Genomic DNA, 17,020 nt, shown 5'->3' with positions numbered 1-17,020 from the left:
AAGTTCTGTTTTTATTGCATATATCGACGTTTCAGCTGGATTAGAGCGGTTTTACGTGTACATCTTCCATTGGTAATATAAACGGAAAATCAGGAACATTTTAGTTAATTCTAATGAAAACACATCGATTTTTATCATTTGTACTGGAACCAACATTTTAATGTCTTTTCTAGGATCTAAATGATACGAAACCTCGCTTTATAATTTGAAGTTAAAATCCTCAAATTTGGTAATATAGTGACTTTTTTCACGTTTTTCATGTAGTGTGATTTTAAGTAAATATATTCGTTTATACCAATATTTCGATACAACTTAATGTTTTCTCACGATATGTGATTTAGCTTTGAAATCTCAGAATTTCGCATAATATTACATTTTTTAGCTAGTTTTCCTGCATTTGGTTTGTATAAAAAATCATCGAATTTAGCAATATTTTGTCGTTCATCATCCCCCTTTTCCCTTATGTGATTTAAACAAAATATCATCGAATTAGGCAATATTTTGCCGTTATTTCACGTTTCTGTAAATTTTCAGTTTATTGTTATTAATTCAATATATATACCATAAAAATGATGCAAACACATAATTGGTTAGAAATTATCCATAAATACTTTATTTTCAACCAACTATTTGTTTCTCGTTAAGATACTGTGTAAGATATTTAAAAGGGGAAAAGTTCTGTTTTTATTGGATATATCGACGTTTCAGCCGGATTAGAGCGGTTTTACGTGTACATCTTCCATTGGTTATATAAACATAAAATCAGGAACATTTTAGTAAATTCTAATGAAAACACATTGATTTTTATCATTTGTATTGGAAACAACATTTTAATATGTCTTTTCTGGGATCTAAGTAATACGAAACCTCGCCATATAATTTGAAATTAAACTCCTCAAATTTGGTAATATAGTGACTTTTTTCACGTTTTTCATGTAGTGTGATTTTACGTAAATATATTCGTTTTAACTAACATTTCGATACTACTTCATGTTTTCTCACGATATATGATTTGGCCTTCAAATCTCAGAATTTCGCATAATATTGCATTTTTTGGCAAGTTTTCTTGCATTTTGTTTTGTACTAAAAATCATCGAATTTAGCAATATTTTGACGTTTATCCTTTTCCTTTTCCCTTATGTGATTTAAACAAAATATCATCGAATTAGGCAATATTTTGCCATTTTTCACGTTTTTGTGAATTTTCAGTTTATTGTTATTAATTCCTTATATATACGATAAAAATGATGCAAACATATAATTGGTTAGAAATTAACCTTAAATACCTAATTTTCAATCAACTATTTGTTTCTCGTTAAAATACTGTGTAAGATATTGAAAGGGGAGATGTTCTGTTTTTATTGCATATATCGACGTTTCAGCCGGAGTAGAGCGGGGTTTAAGTGTACATCTTCCATTGGTACTATAAACGGAAAATCCGGAACCTTAAATACTTAATTTTCAATCAACTATTTGTTTCTCGTTAAAATACTGTGTATTATATTGAAAGTGGAGAAGTTCTGTTTTTATTGCATATATCGACGTTTCAGCTGGATTAGAGCGGTTTTACGTGTACATCTTCCATTGGTAATATAAACTGAAAATCAGGAACATTTTAGTTAATTCTAATGAAAACAGATCGATTTTTATCATTTGTACTGGAACCAACATTTTAATATGTCTTTTCTAGGAACTAAATGATACGAAACCTCGCTTTATAATTTGAAGTTAAAATCCTCAAATTTGGTAATATAGTGACTTTTTTCACGTTTTTCATGTAGAGTGATTTTACGTAAATATATTCGTTTTTACTAATATTTCGATACTACTTCATGTTTTCTCACGATATATGATTTGGCCTTCAAATCTCAGAATTTCGTATAATATTGCATTTTTTGGCAAGTTTTCTTGCATTTTGTTTTGTACTAAAAATCATCGAATTTAGCAATATTTTGACGTTCATCATCCCCCTTTTCCTTTATGTGATTTAAACAAAATATGATGGAATTAGGCAATATTTTGCAGTTTTTCCACGTTTTTGTGAATTTTCAGTTTATTGTTATTGATTTATTATATATACGATAAAAATGATGCAAACACATAATTGGTTAGAAATTAACCTTAAATACTTAATTTTCAATCAACTATTTGTTTCTCGTTAAAATACTGTGTAAGATATTGAAAGGGGAGAAGTTCTGTTTTTATTGCATATATCGACGTTTCAGCCGGAGTAGAGCGGTTTTACGTGTGCATCTTCCATTGGTAATATTAACGGAAAATCAGGAACCTTAAATACTCAATTTTCAATCAACTATTTGTTTCTCGTTAAAATACTGTGTAAGATATTGAAAGGGGAGAAATTCTGTTTTTATTGCATATATCGACGTTTCAGCTGGATTAGAGCGGTTTTACGTGTACATCTTCCATTGGTAATATAAACGGAAAATCAGGAACATTTTAGTTAATTCTAATGAAAACACATCCATTTTTATCATTTGTACTGGAACCAACATTTTAATATGTCTTTTCTAGGATCTAAATGATACGAAACCTCGCTTTATAATTTGAAGTTAAAATCCTCAAATTTGGTAATATAGTGACTTTTTTCACGTTTTTCATGTAGTGTGATTTTAAGTAAATATATTCGTTTATACCAATATTTCGATACTACTTAATGTTTTCTCACGATATGTGATTTAGCTTTGAAATCTCAGAATTTCGCATAATATTACATTTTTTAGCTAGTTTTCCTGCATTTGGTTTGTATAAAAAATCATCGAATTTAGCAATATTTTGTCGTTCATCATCCCCCTTTTCCCTTATGTGATTTAAACAAAATATCATCGAATTAAGCAATATTTTGCCGTTATTTCACGTTTCTGTAAATTTTCAGTGTATTGTTATTAATTCAATATATATACCATAAAAATGATGCAAACACATAATTGGTTAGAAATTATCCATAAATACTTTATTTTCAACCAACTATTTGTTTCTCGTTAAGATACTGTGTAAGATATTTAAAAGGGGAAAAGTTCTGTTTTTATTGCATATATCGACGTTTCAGCCGGATTAGAGCGGTTTTACGTGTACATCTTCCATTGGTTATATAAACATAAAATCAGGAACATTTTAGTAAATTCTAATGAAAACACATTGATTTTTATCATTTGTATTGGAAACAACATTTTAATATGTCTTTTCTGGGATCTAAGTAATACGAAACCTCGCCATATAATTTGAAATTAAACTCCTCAAATTTGGTAATATAGTGACTTTTTTCACGTTTTTCATGTAGTGTGATTTTACGTAAATATATTCGTTTTAACTAACATTTCGATACTACTTCATGTTTTCTCACGATATATGATTTGGCCTTCAAATCTCAGAATTTCGCATAATATTGCATTTTTTGGCAAGTTTTCTTGCATTTTGTTTTGTACTAAAAATCATCGAATTTAGCAATATTTTGACGTTTATCACGTTTTTGTGAATTTTCAGTTTATTGTTATTAATTCCTTATATATACGATAAAAATGATGCAAACATATAATTGGTTAGAAATTAACCTTAAATACCTAATTTTCAATCAACTATTTGTTTCTCGTTAAAATACTGTGTAAGATATTGAAAGGGGAGATGTTCTGTTTTTATTGCATATATCGACGTTTCAGCCGGAGTAGAGCGGGGTTTAAGTGTACATCTTCCATTGGTACTATAAACGGAAAATCAGGAACCTTAAATACTTAATTTTCAATCAACTATTTGTTTCTCGTTAAAATACTGTGTATTATATTGAAAGTGGAGAAGTTCTGTTTTTATTGCATATATCGACGTTTCAGCTGGATTAGAGCGGTTTTACGTGTACATCTTCCATTGGTAATATAAACTGAAAATCAGGAACATTTTAGTTAATTCTAATGAAAACACATCGATTTTTATCATTTGTACTGGAACCAACATTTTAATATGTCTTTTCTAGGAACTAAATGATACGAAACCTCGCTTTATAATTTGAAGTTAAAATCCTCAAATTTGGTAATATAGTGACTTTTTTCACGTTTTTCATGTAGTGTGATTTTAAGTAAATATATTCGTTTTTACTAATATTTCGATACTACTTCATGTTTTCTCACGATATATGATTTGGCCTTCAAATCTCAGAATTTCGCATAATATTGCATTTTTTGGCAAGTTTTCTTGCATTTTGTTTTGTACTAAAAATCATCGAATTTAGCAATATTTTGACGTTTATCATCCCCCTTTTCCTTTATGTGATTTAAACAAAATATGATGGAATTAGGCAATATTTTGCAGTTTTTCCACGTTTTTGTGAATTTTCAGTTTATTGTTATTGATTTATTATATATACGATAAAAATGATGCAAACACATAATTGGTTAGAAATTAACCTTAAATACTTAATTTTCAATCAACTATTTGTTTCTCGTTAAAATACTGTGTAAGATATTGAAAGGGGAGATGTTCTGTTTTTATTGCATATATCGACGTTTCAGCCGGAGTAGAGCGGTTTTACGTGTGCATCTTCCATTGGTAATATTAACGGAATATCAGGAACCTTAAATACTCAATTTTCAATCAACTATTTGTTTCTCGTTAAAATACTGTGAAAGATATTGAAAGGGGAGAAGTTCTGTTTTTATTGCATATATCGACGTTTCAGCTGGATTAGAGCGGTTTTACGTGTACATCTTCCATTGGTAATATAAACGGAAAATCAGGAACATTTTAGTTAATTCTAATGAAAACACATCGATTTTTATCATTTGTACTGGAACCAACATTTTAATATGTCTTTTCTAGGATCTAAATGATACGAAACCTCGCTTAATAATTTGAAGTTAAAATCCTCAAATTTGGTAATATAGTGACTTTTTTCACGTTTTTCATGTAGTGTGATTTTAAGTAAATATATTCGTTTATACCAATATTTCGATACTACTTAATGTTTTCTCACGATATGTGATTTAGCTTTGAAATCTCAGAATTTCGCATAATATTACATTTTTTAGCTAGTTTTCCTGCATTTGGTTTGTATAAAAAATCATCGAATTTAGCAATATTTTGTCGTTCATCATCCCCCTTTTCCCTTATGTAATTTAAACAAAATATCATCGAATTAGGCAATATTTTGCCGTTATTTCACGTTTCTGTAAATTTTCAGTTTATTGTTATTAATTCAATATATATACCATAAAAATGATGCAAACACATAATTGGTTAGAAATTATCCATAAATACTTTATTTTCAACCAACTATTTGTTTCTCGTTAAGATACTGTGTAAGATATTTAAAAGGGGAAAAGTTCTGTTTTTATTGCATATATCGATGTTTCAGCCGGATTAGAGCGGTTTTACTTGTACATCTTCCATTGGTTATATAAACATAAAATCAGGAACATTTTAGTAAATTCTAATGAAAACACATTGATTTTTATCATTTGTATTGGAAACAACATTTTAATATGTCTTTTCTGGGATCTAAGTAATACGAAACCTCGCCATATAATTTGAAGTTAAACTCCTCAAATTTGGTAATATAGTGACTTTTTTCACGTTTTTCATGTAGTGTGATTTTACGTAAATATATTCGTTTTAACTAATATTTCGATACTACTTCATGTTTTCTCACGATATATGATTTGGCCTTCAAATCTCAGAATTTCGCATAATATTGCATTTTTGGCAAGTTTTCTTGCATTTTGTTTTGTACTAAAAATCATCGATTTTTAGTACAAATGATGCAGAGGCTCAATGATGATGATGCACTAATGATGCAGAGGCTCAAGAGAGTGCTGCAGAGGCACAAGAGAGGGATGCTGAGGCTCCAGAGAGGGATGCAGAGGCTCAAGAGAGTGATGCAGAGGCTGAAGAGAGAGATGCAGAGGCTTAAGAGAGTGATGCAGAGGCTCAAGAGAGTATTGCAGAGGCTCAAGAGAATGATGCAGAGGCTCAATAGAATGATGTAGAGGCTTAAGAGAGGGATGCAGAGGCTCAAGAGAATGATGCAGAGGCTCAAGAGAATGATGCAGAGGCTTGAGAAAGTGATGCAGAGGCTCAAAATAGGGATGCAGAGGCATAGGAGGGTGATGCAGAGGCTCAAGAGAGTAATGTAGAGGCTCACGAGAGGGATGCAGGGGCCCATGAGAGTGATGCAGATGCTCAAGAGAGGGACGCAGAGGATGAAGAGAGTGATGCAAAGGCTCGAGAGAGTGTTGCAGAGGCTCAAGAGAGGGATTCAGAGGCTCAAGAGAGGGATGCAGAGGCTTAAGCGAGTGATGCAGAGTCTGAGGAGAGTGTTGCAGAGGCTCAAAAGAGGGATGCAGAGGCTCAAGAGAGTGATGCAGAGACTCAAGAGAGTTATGCAGAGGCTCAAGAGAGTGATTCAGAGGCTTACGAGAGTGATGCAGAGGCTCAAGAGAGGGATGTAGATGCTCAAGAGAGTGATGCTGAAGCTCAAGAGAGTGAATTCAAAGGCTTAAGAGAGTGGTGCAGAGGCTTATGAGAGGGGATGCAGACGCTCAAGAGAGTGATGCAGAGGCTGAAGAGAGTGATGCAGTGGCTTAAGAGAGGGATGCAGAGGCTCAAGAGAGTAATGCAAAGGCTCAAGAGAGGGATGCAGGGGCTCAAGAGAGTGATGCAGAGGCTCAAGAGAGGGATGCAGAGACTCTTTAGAGTGATGCAGAGGCTCAAGAGAGGAATGCAAAGGCTTAAGAGAGTGAAGCAAAGGCTCAATAGAGGGATGCAGAGGCTCATGAGAAGGATGCAGGAGTTCAAGAGAGGGATGCAGAGGCTCAAACTAGTGATGCAGAGGCTTAAGAGAGGGATGCAGAGGATCACGAGAGTGATGCAGAGGTTTATGAGAGGGATGCTGAGGCTCAAGAGAATGATGCAGAGGCTCAAGAGAGTGCTGCAGAGGCACAAGAGAGGGATGCTGAGGCTCCAGAGAGGGATGCAGAGGCTGAAGAGAGAGATGCAGAGGCTTAAGAGAGTGATGCAGAGGCTCAAGAGAGTATTGCAGAGGCTCAAGAGAATGATGCAGAGGCTCAATAGAATGATGTAGAGGCTTAAGAGAGGGATGCAGAGGCTCAAGAGAATGATGCAGAGGCTCAAGAGAATGATGTAGAGGCTTAGGAGAGGGATGCAGAGGCTCAAGAGAATGATGCAGAGGCTCATGAGAGTGATGCAGAGGCTCGAGAGAGTGATGCAGAGGCTCAAGAGAGGGATTCAGAGGCTCAAGAGAGGGATTCAGAGGCTTAGGAGAGTAATGCAGAGGCTCAAGATAGTGTTGCAGAGGCTCAAGAGAGTGATGCATATGCTCAATAGAGTGATGCAGAAGCTCAAGAGAGTGATGCAGAGGTTTACGATAGTTATGCGGAGGATCAAGAGAGGGATGCAGAGGCTTAAGAGAGTGATGCAAAGGCACAGGAGAGGGATGCAGAGGCTCAAAAGAGGGATGCAGGATTTTAGGATAGGGATGCAGATGCTCAAGAGAGGGATGCAGAGGCTTAAGCAAGTGATGCAGCGGATTAAAAGAGGGATGCAGAGGCTTAAGAGGGTGATGCAGAGGCTGAAGAGAGTGATGCAGTGGCTTAAGAGAGGGATGCAGAGGCTCAAGAGAGTAATGCAAAGGCTCAAGAGAGGGATGCAGGGGCTCAAGAGAGTGATGCAGAGGCTCAAGAGAGGGATGCAGAGACTCTTTAGAGTGATGCAGAGGCTCAAGAGAGGAATGCAAAGGCTTAAGAGAGTGAAGCAAAGGCTCAATAGAGGGATGCAGAGGCTCATGAGAAGGATGCAGGAGTTCAAGAGAGGGATGCAGAGGCTCAAGTGAGTGATGCAGAGACTCAAGAGAGGGATGCAGAGGATCAGGAGAGTGATGCAGAGGCTTAAGAGCGTGATGTTTAGGCTTAAGAGAGTGATGCAGAGGCTCAAGAGAGGGATGCAGAGGCTCATGAGAGGGATGCTGAGGCTCAAGGGAGGGATGCAGAGGCTTAAGAGAGTGATGCAAAGGCTCAAGAGAGGGATGCAGTGGCTCATGAAAGGTATGCAGCAGTTCAAGAGAGCGATGCAGAGGCTCAAGAAAGGGATGCACAGGCTCACGAGAGGGATGCAGAGACTCAAGTGAGGGATGGAGAGGCTTAGGAGAATGATGCAGAGGCTCAAGAGATGGATGCAGAGGCTCAAGAGAGTGATGCAGAGGCTCAAGAGAGTGACGCAGAGGATCTAGAGAGTGATGCAGAGGATCAAGAGACGGATTCAGAGGCTCAAGAGAGGGATGCAGAGGCTTAAAAGAGTGATGCAAAGGCTCAAGAGAGGCATGAAGAGGCTCATGAAAGGTGTGCAGCAGTTCAAGAGAGCGATGCAGAGGCTCAAGAAAGGGATGCAGAGGCTTGAGAAAGTGATGCAGAGGCTCAAAATAGGGTTGCAGAGGCATAAGAGGGTGATGCAGAGGCTCAAGAGAGTAATGCAGAGGCTCACGAGAGGGATGCAGAGGATGAAGAGAGTGATGCAGAGGCTCGAGAGAGTGATGCAGAGGCTCAAGAGAGGGATTCAGAGGCTCAAAAGAGGGATGCAGAGGCTTAAGAGAGTGATGCAGAGGCTGAAGAGAGAGATGCAGAGGCTTAAGAGAGTGATGCAGAGGCTCAAGAGAATGATGCAGAGGCTCAATAGAATGATGTAGAGGGTGAAGAGAGGGATGCAGAGGCTCAAGAGCATGATGCAGAGGCTAAAGAGAGTGATGCAGAGGAATAAGAGAGTGATGCAGAGGTTTACGATAGTTATGCAGAGGATCAAGAGAGGGATGCAGAGGCTTAAGAGAGTGATGCAAAGGCACAGGAGAGGGATGCAGAGGCTCAAAAGAGGGTTGAAGGATTTCAGGATAGGGATGCAGATGCTCAAGAGAGGGATGCAGAGGCTTAAGAAAGTGATGCAGCGGCTTAAAAGAGGGATGCAGAGGCTTAAGAGGGTGATGCAGAGGCTCAAGAGAGTGATGCAGAGACTCAAGAGAGGGATGCAGAGGATCAAGAGAGTGATGCAGAGGCTTAAGAGCGTGATGCAGAGGCTTAAGAGAGTGATGCAGAGGCTCAAGAGAGGGATGCAGAGGCTCATGAGAGGGATGCTGAGGCTCAAGGGAGGGATGCAGAGGCTTAAGAGAGTGATGCAAAGGCTCAAGAGAGGGATGCAGAGGCTCATGAAAGGTATGCAGCAGTTCAAGAGAGCGATGCAGAGGCTCAAGAAAGGGATGCACAGGCTCACGAGAGGGATGCAGAGACTCAAGTGAGGGATGGAGAGGCTGAAGAGAGTGATGCAGAGGCTCAAGAGATGGATGCAGAGGCTGAAGAGAGTGATGCGGAGGCTCAAGAGATTGACGCAGAGGATCTAGAGAGTGATGCAGAGGATCAAGAGAGGGATTCAGAGGCTCAAGAGAGGGATGAAGAGGCTCATGAAAGGTATGCAGTATTATAGACTGTGGGTAGGTTGGTGTTGTCGTCGTTGATCCTTCTCTACGGACAACCCAACCCACAACTCGGTAGAGTGCTTATACCTCTCTAGGAGATCACCCTTGGCGCTTCTGGCTCTTGGAGAGGGGCTCAACGCCACACGTTTAGGGGATGCGGCTCCAACACTTAGCCTCGTTGTCACGTGCACACACCCACTCGAGCCGCTGTGACTCCCCACTCTCTCCTTAGATAAGATATGATCTCCTCAATCCCCTATGACTTACTAGTATTACCTCCTACCCTGTCCACAGCAGTGGTTCTTGGTTCTTTCTCTCTCCTTCTTTACTACCTCCTGGGAAGCCTCACTAGGACAAGGGCAAACACCAGCAAATTGTGACACATTTACTTGACAAAGCACATACACGATACATACACACATATAATAATAATGAATCCTATACTCTATAATATCACAATCAGGTTGCACTCCAACACCATCAGAACTCTATTATCAGCTTATCAAGGGGTATCCTATCTCCTGGTTCGCCACCTGATACCATTAACCTCCTCAAGTTGGTCAAGCCTACACACTGTTGCACCATCAGCAAGATAACATATATATATAGAAAACCAGCATTTGAATGCAATAACATATACCAGTATAAATGTTCATTGATACTTCAATATAAAAAAACTCCTTGACGTAGGAATGCCAACAGTCACTCACCTCTCACTGCGTCTTGCACGCTAATGACAACCAAACACTATCAACTCCCTATAAGTAATCCACCAGAACTTCCCCTTCGACCTCTGGAAGTTCACAACCCTAATATCCTTAGGTTCTTCCGGGCTTCACTACCAGGATCCTCTGCAGCTCCTCCAGGCTGCTATCATGAAGTTTCCTTGTGCAACTACGGTGCTTCACCCTTCTGTTAGGTTCTTCCACAGCTCTCTTGGCTGCTACACCACCTCTACAGAAGCACGTGACACTCCTCTTCACTGCTGCTTCTCCTCACAGCTCGAGGTCCTCTGCTCCACTACCTTGGAGTCTCATCAGCTACATCATCTGCTAGCTTCGAAGTTCTCAGCAACTTCTTCCCCAAAGAACAAACCTGCAACCCATCGACACTCCAATAAAATGTTCCCCTTTAACACGTAAACAAAAATAACCACACAATATGCTTGCCTCAAACCTCTATCTGTTCTCTACATACAGTGAGAGTGGACTCCCCCGTTTTGGGCGGGTCCATACTCCACCTCGCCTGGCGGCGGACCTCACTCACTGGGAGGGTCTTCCTCCGTCAAGAGCCAGGCTCCCTCAGTCTTCCGCCAGCGCTCAGAGGGGGCGGACGTCGCTCCGTGTTCCTCCCTCTCCACTCTCTTATTTCAGGCCTTCTGCCTTATTAAAACATGTCTAACTTATAAATAAACATTGCTACTGTCGCTGGGCACACGACCAAACTACAAGCGATCACTATGAACTGGCGTATATCGTGCTTACCACAGATTAACTGATCGAGGGCGCTTTTCCTCTGACGGCGTCTGGTCAGGGCGCTCCACACAGCCCACAATAATGCTTCTGGGCGATTTAATATCTGCTCGTCGACCAGGACTTGAGACCACAACGTTCCCAGCTCGATTCCACAGCTGGTACGTCCGCACACTTCTCTTCTCTTCGAGATATATCACTAGGGGTTCCCTTCTGGCGGGAGCTCAAACGGAGCGCGGCTTCCCCCTGCGATGTCTGGCACTCAAGTGAGGTCAAGGTCCTCCGGAAGCGAGCCTCACGCCTCCAGCAAAATGTCCACATCTCCTAGCCCGTCATTTATCTATTTTCTTCTGCATTGTCCATAATCTCAAACTGTTACACATATCCAACCAACTATTTTACATATGCGTTATCACCTCAATACTTGCTAGACCTTCTAGTTAGGTCAGGCTTGACGAATAACTCTCAAGAAGGGAGACTCGTTTCTCCTGCAGGCTGAGATCATAACACTCCCCTCCCCTTATTTTTGAGAGTTATTCCAGTGGCAAAGCTCGGGATAATACATCCGCCACCACACTGTCTCGTTCTTCACCCGATATACTCTCTTAGGAGTCTACAATTAGTTCGTTGCTCCTTGCAACATCTGGCTCACCTCTCTCCAGGAACATGTTCTTCTCACAAATGATCTGACCTCTCTGGCACCTCTTGGCTAGGCTGTCCTCCTTGGACGCCTGCACTCCATCGGTCCACTCTACTTATTGTCTCCACCCTCCGTTTCCTCGTCTTCTCTTCACGTCCAGAGTCAGACATCTACTGTCTGTATCTCCTCTGTCGTCTTCACACTTCCATCTACTGCCATTATACTTTCGTCTCCTGTCATCATACTTCACTTCATCGTCTTCACCGACGATTCTCCCTTCCGTCTCCTCCTTTATCCGAGAGCTCATCCTGTTTGACCTCCATCGCGTCCTCGGCTTTCTTCCATTCATCCATGCTTGCATCATCATCCTCTTCTCACACCTCTCACCTCTAAACAACTCCATTTCTTCTCCTTCAACTCTTCTTCGTTCCCTGAAAGTTTCTTCGGGCACTGTATTACATCCAACAGCACTCGACCGTACATGTCGCTTTACCTCTCCTAGAGTGCTCGTAGGCATCTCTCCACACATACTGTCTCTTCTCCTTTCATTTTCCCGGCTATTACTCTTCTTCACTATCTCTCCTCCACGTTTTCTGTGAAACATATCAACTCCTGACACCTCAAACAACTTAACTCCACTATCCCTATGCCTCTGTGCTCGTGGACCACTTGACGCTCTATTCCCGTCCTCAGTCTGTCCACATCTTTCCTCATTCCTACTCAGCACAGTTGCATTCGCCTTCCGACTCTCAATTTCAGCAGTCTGGGCTCTCTTCCGGTCAACTCCCTTCACAGTATTCTTCTTCGGCTGGGCCATCTTCACTTTTGACCTCACCGAGACTTCATTTTTCTGGGCTGGACCTTCATCAAACAGCCACGCTATGTCTACATCAATATCTTCCACTGGCTGAATCGACACTGTCTCACCTTCTCCAGTGTCTTCCTTGTCGGCCACCTCTGTCTTCATCACTACCGAGACAGGGTTTTCAATGGCTTGGCGGTCTCCTGACTCATCTCCTCGGATGTCAGTCAGGTTCACACTCTCAGGTGTCCCACCCGTGCAGTGGCCTTCTGGGCACTCCTCTGGCACAGTCTCCGCCATGACTCTTGTCAACACCTTTGTCCCGCACAAGTCATTTCCCAGGATCACTTGGACTCCTGGAATAGGTATGTCGGGGCACACTCCCAACATCACCTCTGCCGACACATATTCCGACCTTAGCAGGACAGTACAAATGGGCATGTCACTCTCCGACAATAACACATATACTTTCATCTTCCCACTGCCAGCTAACCGTCGATCATTCCCAATCAGGCTTCTCGCAATCAAGCTCTGATTAGCTCCGGTATCTCTTAAGATACCAACTTCTACCTCAGGTTGGCTTCCTACACTGATCCAACCTTTGCTCATGAACGGCCTATACCTCTCGTTCACTAAGTTCGCTCTCTGTGGTTTGTCTCGGAACACATTAGTATATTTACCTCGGGGGTCACACATGGCCAGGGTCACAACTCTCTTGCCCTGCCGACAATATCGCATCACGTGACCCAATCCGTTACAATTGTAACATCTCATCTGGGAGAAATCTCTCCTATACGTACCAGAGTAGCTCTGACTCTGCCCACTCGTATTGGAGTTCCTCGGGCCAGACGTACTACTCGTACTCTGTGGAGCTTTACTGGATTCTTGATTTCCTGGATACCGATCAGTTTCTCGTTTTGCTCCTCCATCTTCACTTTCAGACGAAGTGCGCGACCTACTCTTCTGAGTTTTTGGGTACTTACTTTTATCTGCCCATTTATCAAAATTTTTCTCACCCCAGACTCCTCTGGGTCTCTCATAATTTCTTCCTCCCCAGACTCCATTGGATCTGCCATTGCTGCGTCTCACCTCGCTTCTCACTCTGTTCTCCCTCAAGCTCTTGTATGCTTCAGTAATCATATCCGCCCTATCTGCGGCATCTTTCACCTCCTTTATCCCTGCTTCTTGGATCTTGAACTTTGTTTCGGGATGCATCATCTCCAAGAACTTTTCCATGACCATCAGTTGCTTCAGGTCAGCGTAAGATCCAACTCCAGCAGCCTCAATCCACCTCTGGAATCGTCTTTCCAGATCTCTTGCTGTCTCAGCAAACGTACATGCTCCAACTTTGATCATTTCTCTGAAGCGCTTCCTATAAGCCTCTGAGGTTAACTGAAACGAGCGCAATATGCTGCTCTTTACTGTGGCGTAATCCTGGCACTCTTCCAGTGACAATTGGGTGTATGCCTCCCTGGCTGCACCGGTCAATCTTAACTGGACCAGCTGGGCCCATTCCTCCTGTGGCCACTCTTTGATGCTGGCTACTTTCTCAAAATGCTCGAAGAAGCTCTCTGCCTCTTCGGGAACAAACAAGGGAATGTCCTTCTCCCTAACCCTAACATCTGGTGGGTGTGATACCTGGGTGGTGCTCTCTGGCAACCCATGTTCAATCCTTTGCTCAGCCAAGGTTCTATTCGCTTCTATCTGCATTTGTTTTGTTCTCTCTTTTTCTTTTTCGACCTGGGCTTTTTCTTTTTCGACCTGGGCTTTTTCTTTTTCTTGTTCCAACTCCAGTTCTCTTACTCTGGTTTTCTCTTTTTCTACTTCCAACCTGGTTTTCTCTTTTTCTACTTCCAGCCTGGTTTTCTCTTTTTCTACTTCCAGCCTGGTTTTCTCTTTTTCCTTCTCGGCTTCATTTTTCATCTGGAGTTCTAATTTCATCTTTTCCAGCTGGAACTGTCTCTCCTCACGCTGCATCTGGAGCTCTAACTGGAATCTCTCCAAGCTCCTATTTCGGCTACTCCTGCTACTGCGGCTACTCTTGCTGCTCCTACTCGATCCCTGGGATCTCACTTCATCCTGCCCATCATCCTCCTTTCTACTTTCAGCTCCTTCCTGGGCTCCTTGTTCTGCCGCTTCACTTCTGGCTCTCAACTGTCTAAGGATCTCATCCTTCATCCCAGCTACTTTAGATGCTTTCAACCTGATGCCACATTTTTCTGCTATTTGTTTCAATTGATCCCTCGTGCAACCTTCTAAGTCCTCAGGCTTGCCTGACTCCACAAACGTTTGCACCTTATCCCTCTTTGTCCTGTGAGTCTTCCCAAGAGAGAGAATATACACCTGCGGTCACACAGTTTATCTATTTCAGCAAGGGTGTACAAATCCACTCTTGGACAGGGTGTGGGTGTGTCAGTTCACTCTCCCGGACACAGGCCCCCAATTTATTATAGACTGTGGGTTGGTTGGTGTTGTCGTCGTTGATCCTTCTCTACGGACAACCCAACCCACAACTCGGTAGAGTGCTTATACCTCTCTAGGAGATCACCCTTGGCGCTTCTGGCTCTTGGAGAGGGGCTCAACGCCACACGGTTAGGGGATGCGGCTCCAACACTTAGCCTCGTTGTCACGTGCACACACCCACTCGAGCCGCTGTGACTCCCCACTCTCTCCTTAGATAAGATATGATCTCCTCAATCCCCTATGACTTACTAGTATTACCTCCTACCCTGTCCACAGCAGTGGTTCTTGGTTCTTTCTCTCTCCTTCTTTACTACCTCCTGGGAAGCCTCACTAGGACAAGGGCAAACACCAGCAAATTGTGACACATTTACTTGACAAAGCACATACACGATACATACACACATATAATAATAATGAATCCTATACTCTATAATATCACAATCAGGTTGCACTCCAACACCATCAGAACTCTATTATCAGCTTATCAAGGGGTATCCTATCTCCTGGTTCGCCACCTGATACCATTAACCTCCTCAAGTTGGTCAAGCCTACACACTGTTGCACCATCAGCAAGATAACATATATATATAGAAAACCAGCATTTGAATGCAATAACATATACCAGTATAAATGTTCATTGATACTTCAATATAAAAAAACTCCTTGACGTAGGAATGCCAACAGTCACTCACCTCTCACTGCGTCTTGCACGCTAATGACAACCAAACACTATCAACTCCCTATAAGTAATCCACCAGAACTTCCCCTTCGACCTCTGGAAGTTCACAACCCTAATATCCTTAGGTTCTTCCGGGCTTCACTACCAGGATCCTCTGCAGCTCCTCCAGGCTGCTATCATGAAGTTTCCTTGTGCAACTACGGTGCTTCACCCTTCTGTTAGGTTCTTCCACAGCTCTCTTGGCTGCTACACCACCTCTACAGAAGCACGTGACACTCCTCTTCACTGCTGCTTCTCCTCACAGCTCGAGGTCCTCTGCTCCACTACCTTGGAGTCTCATCAGCTACATCATCTGCTAGCTTCGAAGTTCTCAGCAACTTCTTCCCCAAAGAACAAACCTGCAACCCATCGACACTCCAATAAAATGTTCCCCTTTAACACATAAACAAAAATAACCACACAATATGCTTGCCTCAAACCTCTATCTGTTCTCTACATACAGTGAGAGTGGACTCCCCCGTTTTGGGCGGGTCCATACTCCACCTCGCCTGGCGGCGGACCTCACTCACTGGGAGGGTCTTCCTCCGTCAAGAGCCAGGCTCCCTCAGTCTTCCGCCAGCGCTCAGAGGGGGCGGACGTCGCTCCGTGTTCCTCCCTCTCCACTCTCTTATTTCAGGCCTTCTGCCTTATTAAAACATGTCTAACTTATAAATAAACATTGCTACTGTCGCTGGGCACACGACCAAACTACAAGCGATCACTATGAACTGGCGTATATCGTGCTTACCACAGATTAACTGATCGAGGGCGCTTTTCCTCTGACGGCGTCTGGTCAGGGCGCTCCACACAGCCCACAATAATGCTTCTGGGCGATTTAATATCTGCTCGTCGACCAGGACTTGAGACCACAACGTTCCCAGCTCGATTCCACAGCTGGTACGTCCGCACACTTCTCTTCTCTTCGAGATATATCACTAGGGGTTCCCTTCTGGCGGGAGCTCAAACGGAGAGCGGCTTCCCCCTGCGATGTCTGGCACTCAAGTGAGGTCAAGGTCCTCCGGAAGCGAGCCTCACGCCTCCAGCAAAATGTCCACATCTCCTAGCCCGTCATTTATCTATTTTCTTCTGCATTGTCCATAATCTCAAACTGTTACACATATCCAACCAACTATTTTACATATGCGTTATCACCTCAATACTTGCTAGACCTTCTAGTTAGGTCAGGCTTGACGAATAACTCTCAAGAAGGGAGACTCGTTTCTCCTGCAGGCTGAGATCATAACAGCAGCAGTTCAAGAGAGCGATGCAGAGGCTCAAGAAAGGGATGCAGAGGCTTGAGAAAGTGATGCAGAGGCTCAAAATAGGTTTGCAGAGGCATAAGAGGGTGATGCAGAGGCTCATGAGAGTAATGCAGAGGCTCACGAGAGGGATGCAGAGGATGAAGAGAGCGATGCAGAGGCTCGAGAGAGTGATGCAGAGGCTCAAG

General features: G+C 42.2%; 1 protein-coding gene across 2 annotated transcripts; it reads right to left on the bottom strand.

Annotated features, from left to right (window-relative positions):
• Positions 1–9,849: 9,849 nt before the first annotated feature.
• Positions 9,850–16,778, bottom strand: LOC138361497 (uncharacterized). 2 transcript variants are annotated; one of them, XR_011226990.1, is made up of 3 exons: positions 16,322–16,778; positions 10,963–15,932; positions 9,850–10,573 (listed from the first exon to the last, which is right to left on the bottom strand). XR_011226990.1 is itself a non-coding variant. In XM_069320801.1 (2 exons), the coding sequence occupies exon 2, from the start codon at positions 14,568–14,570 to the stop codon at positions 11,706–11,708; it is 2,865 nt and encodes a 954-aa protein (XP_069176902.1). In that variant the 5' UTR covers positions 14,571–15,932; positions 16,322–16,778; the 3' UTR covers positions 10,582–11,705. The 2 variants fall into 2 exon arrangements, 1 of the variants encoding a protein (XP_069176902.1); XM_069320801.1 differs by lacking the exon at positions 9,850–10,573 and having other exon boundaries at positions 10,582–15,932.
• Positions 16,779–17,020: the final 242 nt, after the last annotated feature.

The sequence above is a fragment of the Procambarus clarkii genome, unplaced genomic scaffold, assembly GCF_040958095.1.
Source record: "Procambarus clarkii isolate CNS0578487 unplaced genomic scaffold, FALCON_Pclarkii_2.0 HiC_scaffold_414, whole genome shotgun sequence".
NCBI classification, from domain to species: Eukaryota; Metazoa; Arthropoda; class Malacostraca; order Decapoda; family Cambaridae; genus Procambarus; species Procambarus clarkii.
The sequence above is the reverse complement of the archived record's forward strand: the minus strand, read 5'-3'. Positions and strand labels throughout refer to the sequence as shown.

Coding starts and splice junctions, on each gene's coding strand:
- LOC138361497 (XM_069320801.1), bottom strand. CDS start 14,570: ATGAAGGATGAGATCCTTAGACAGTTGAGAGCCAGAAGTGAAGCGGCA.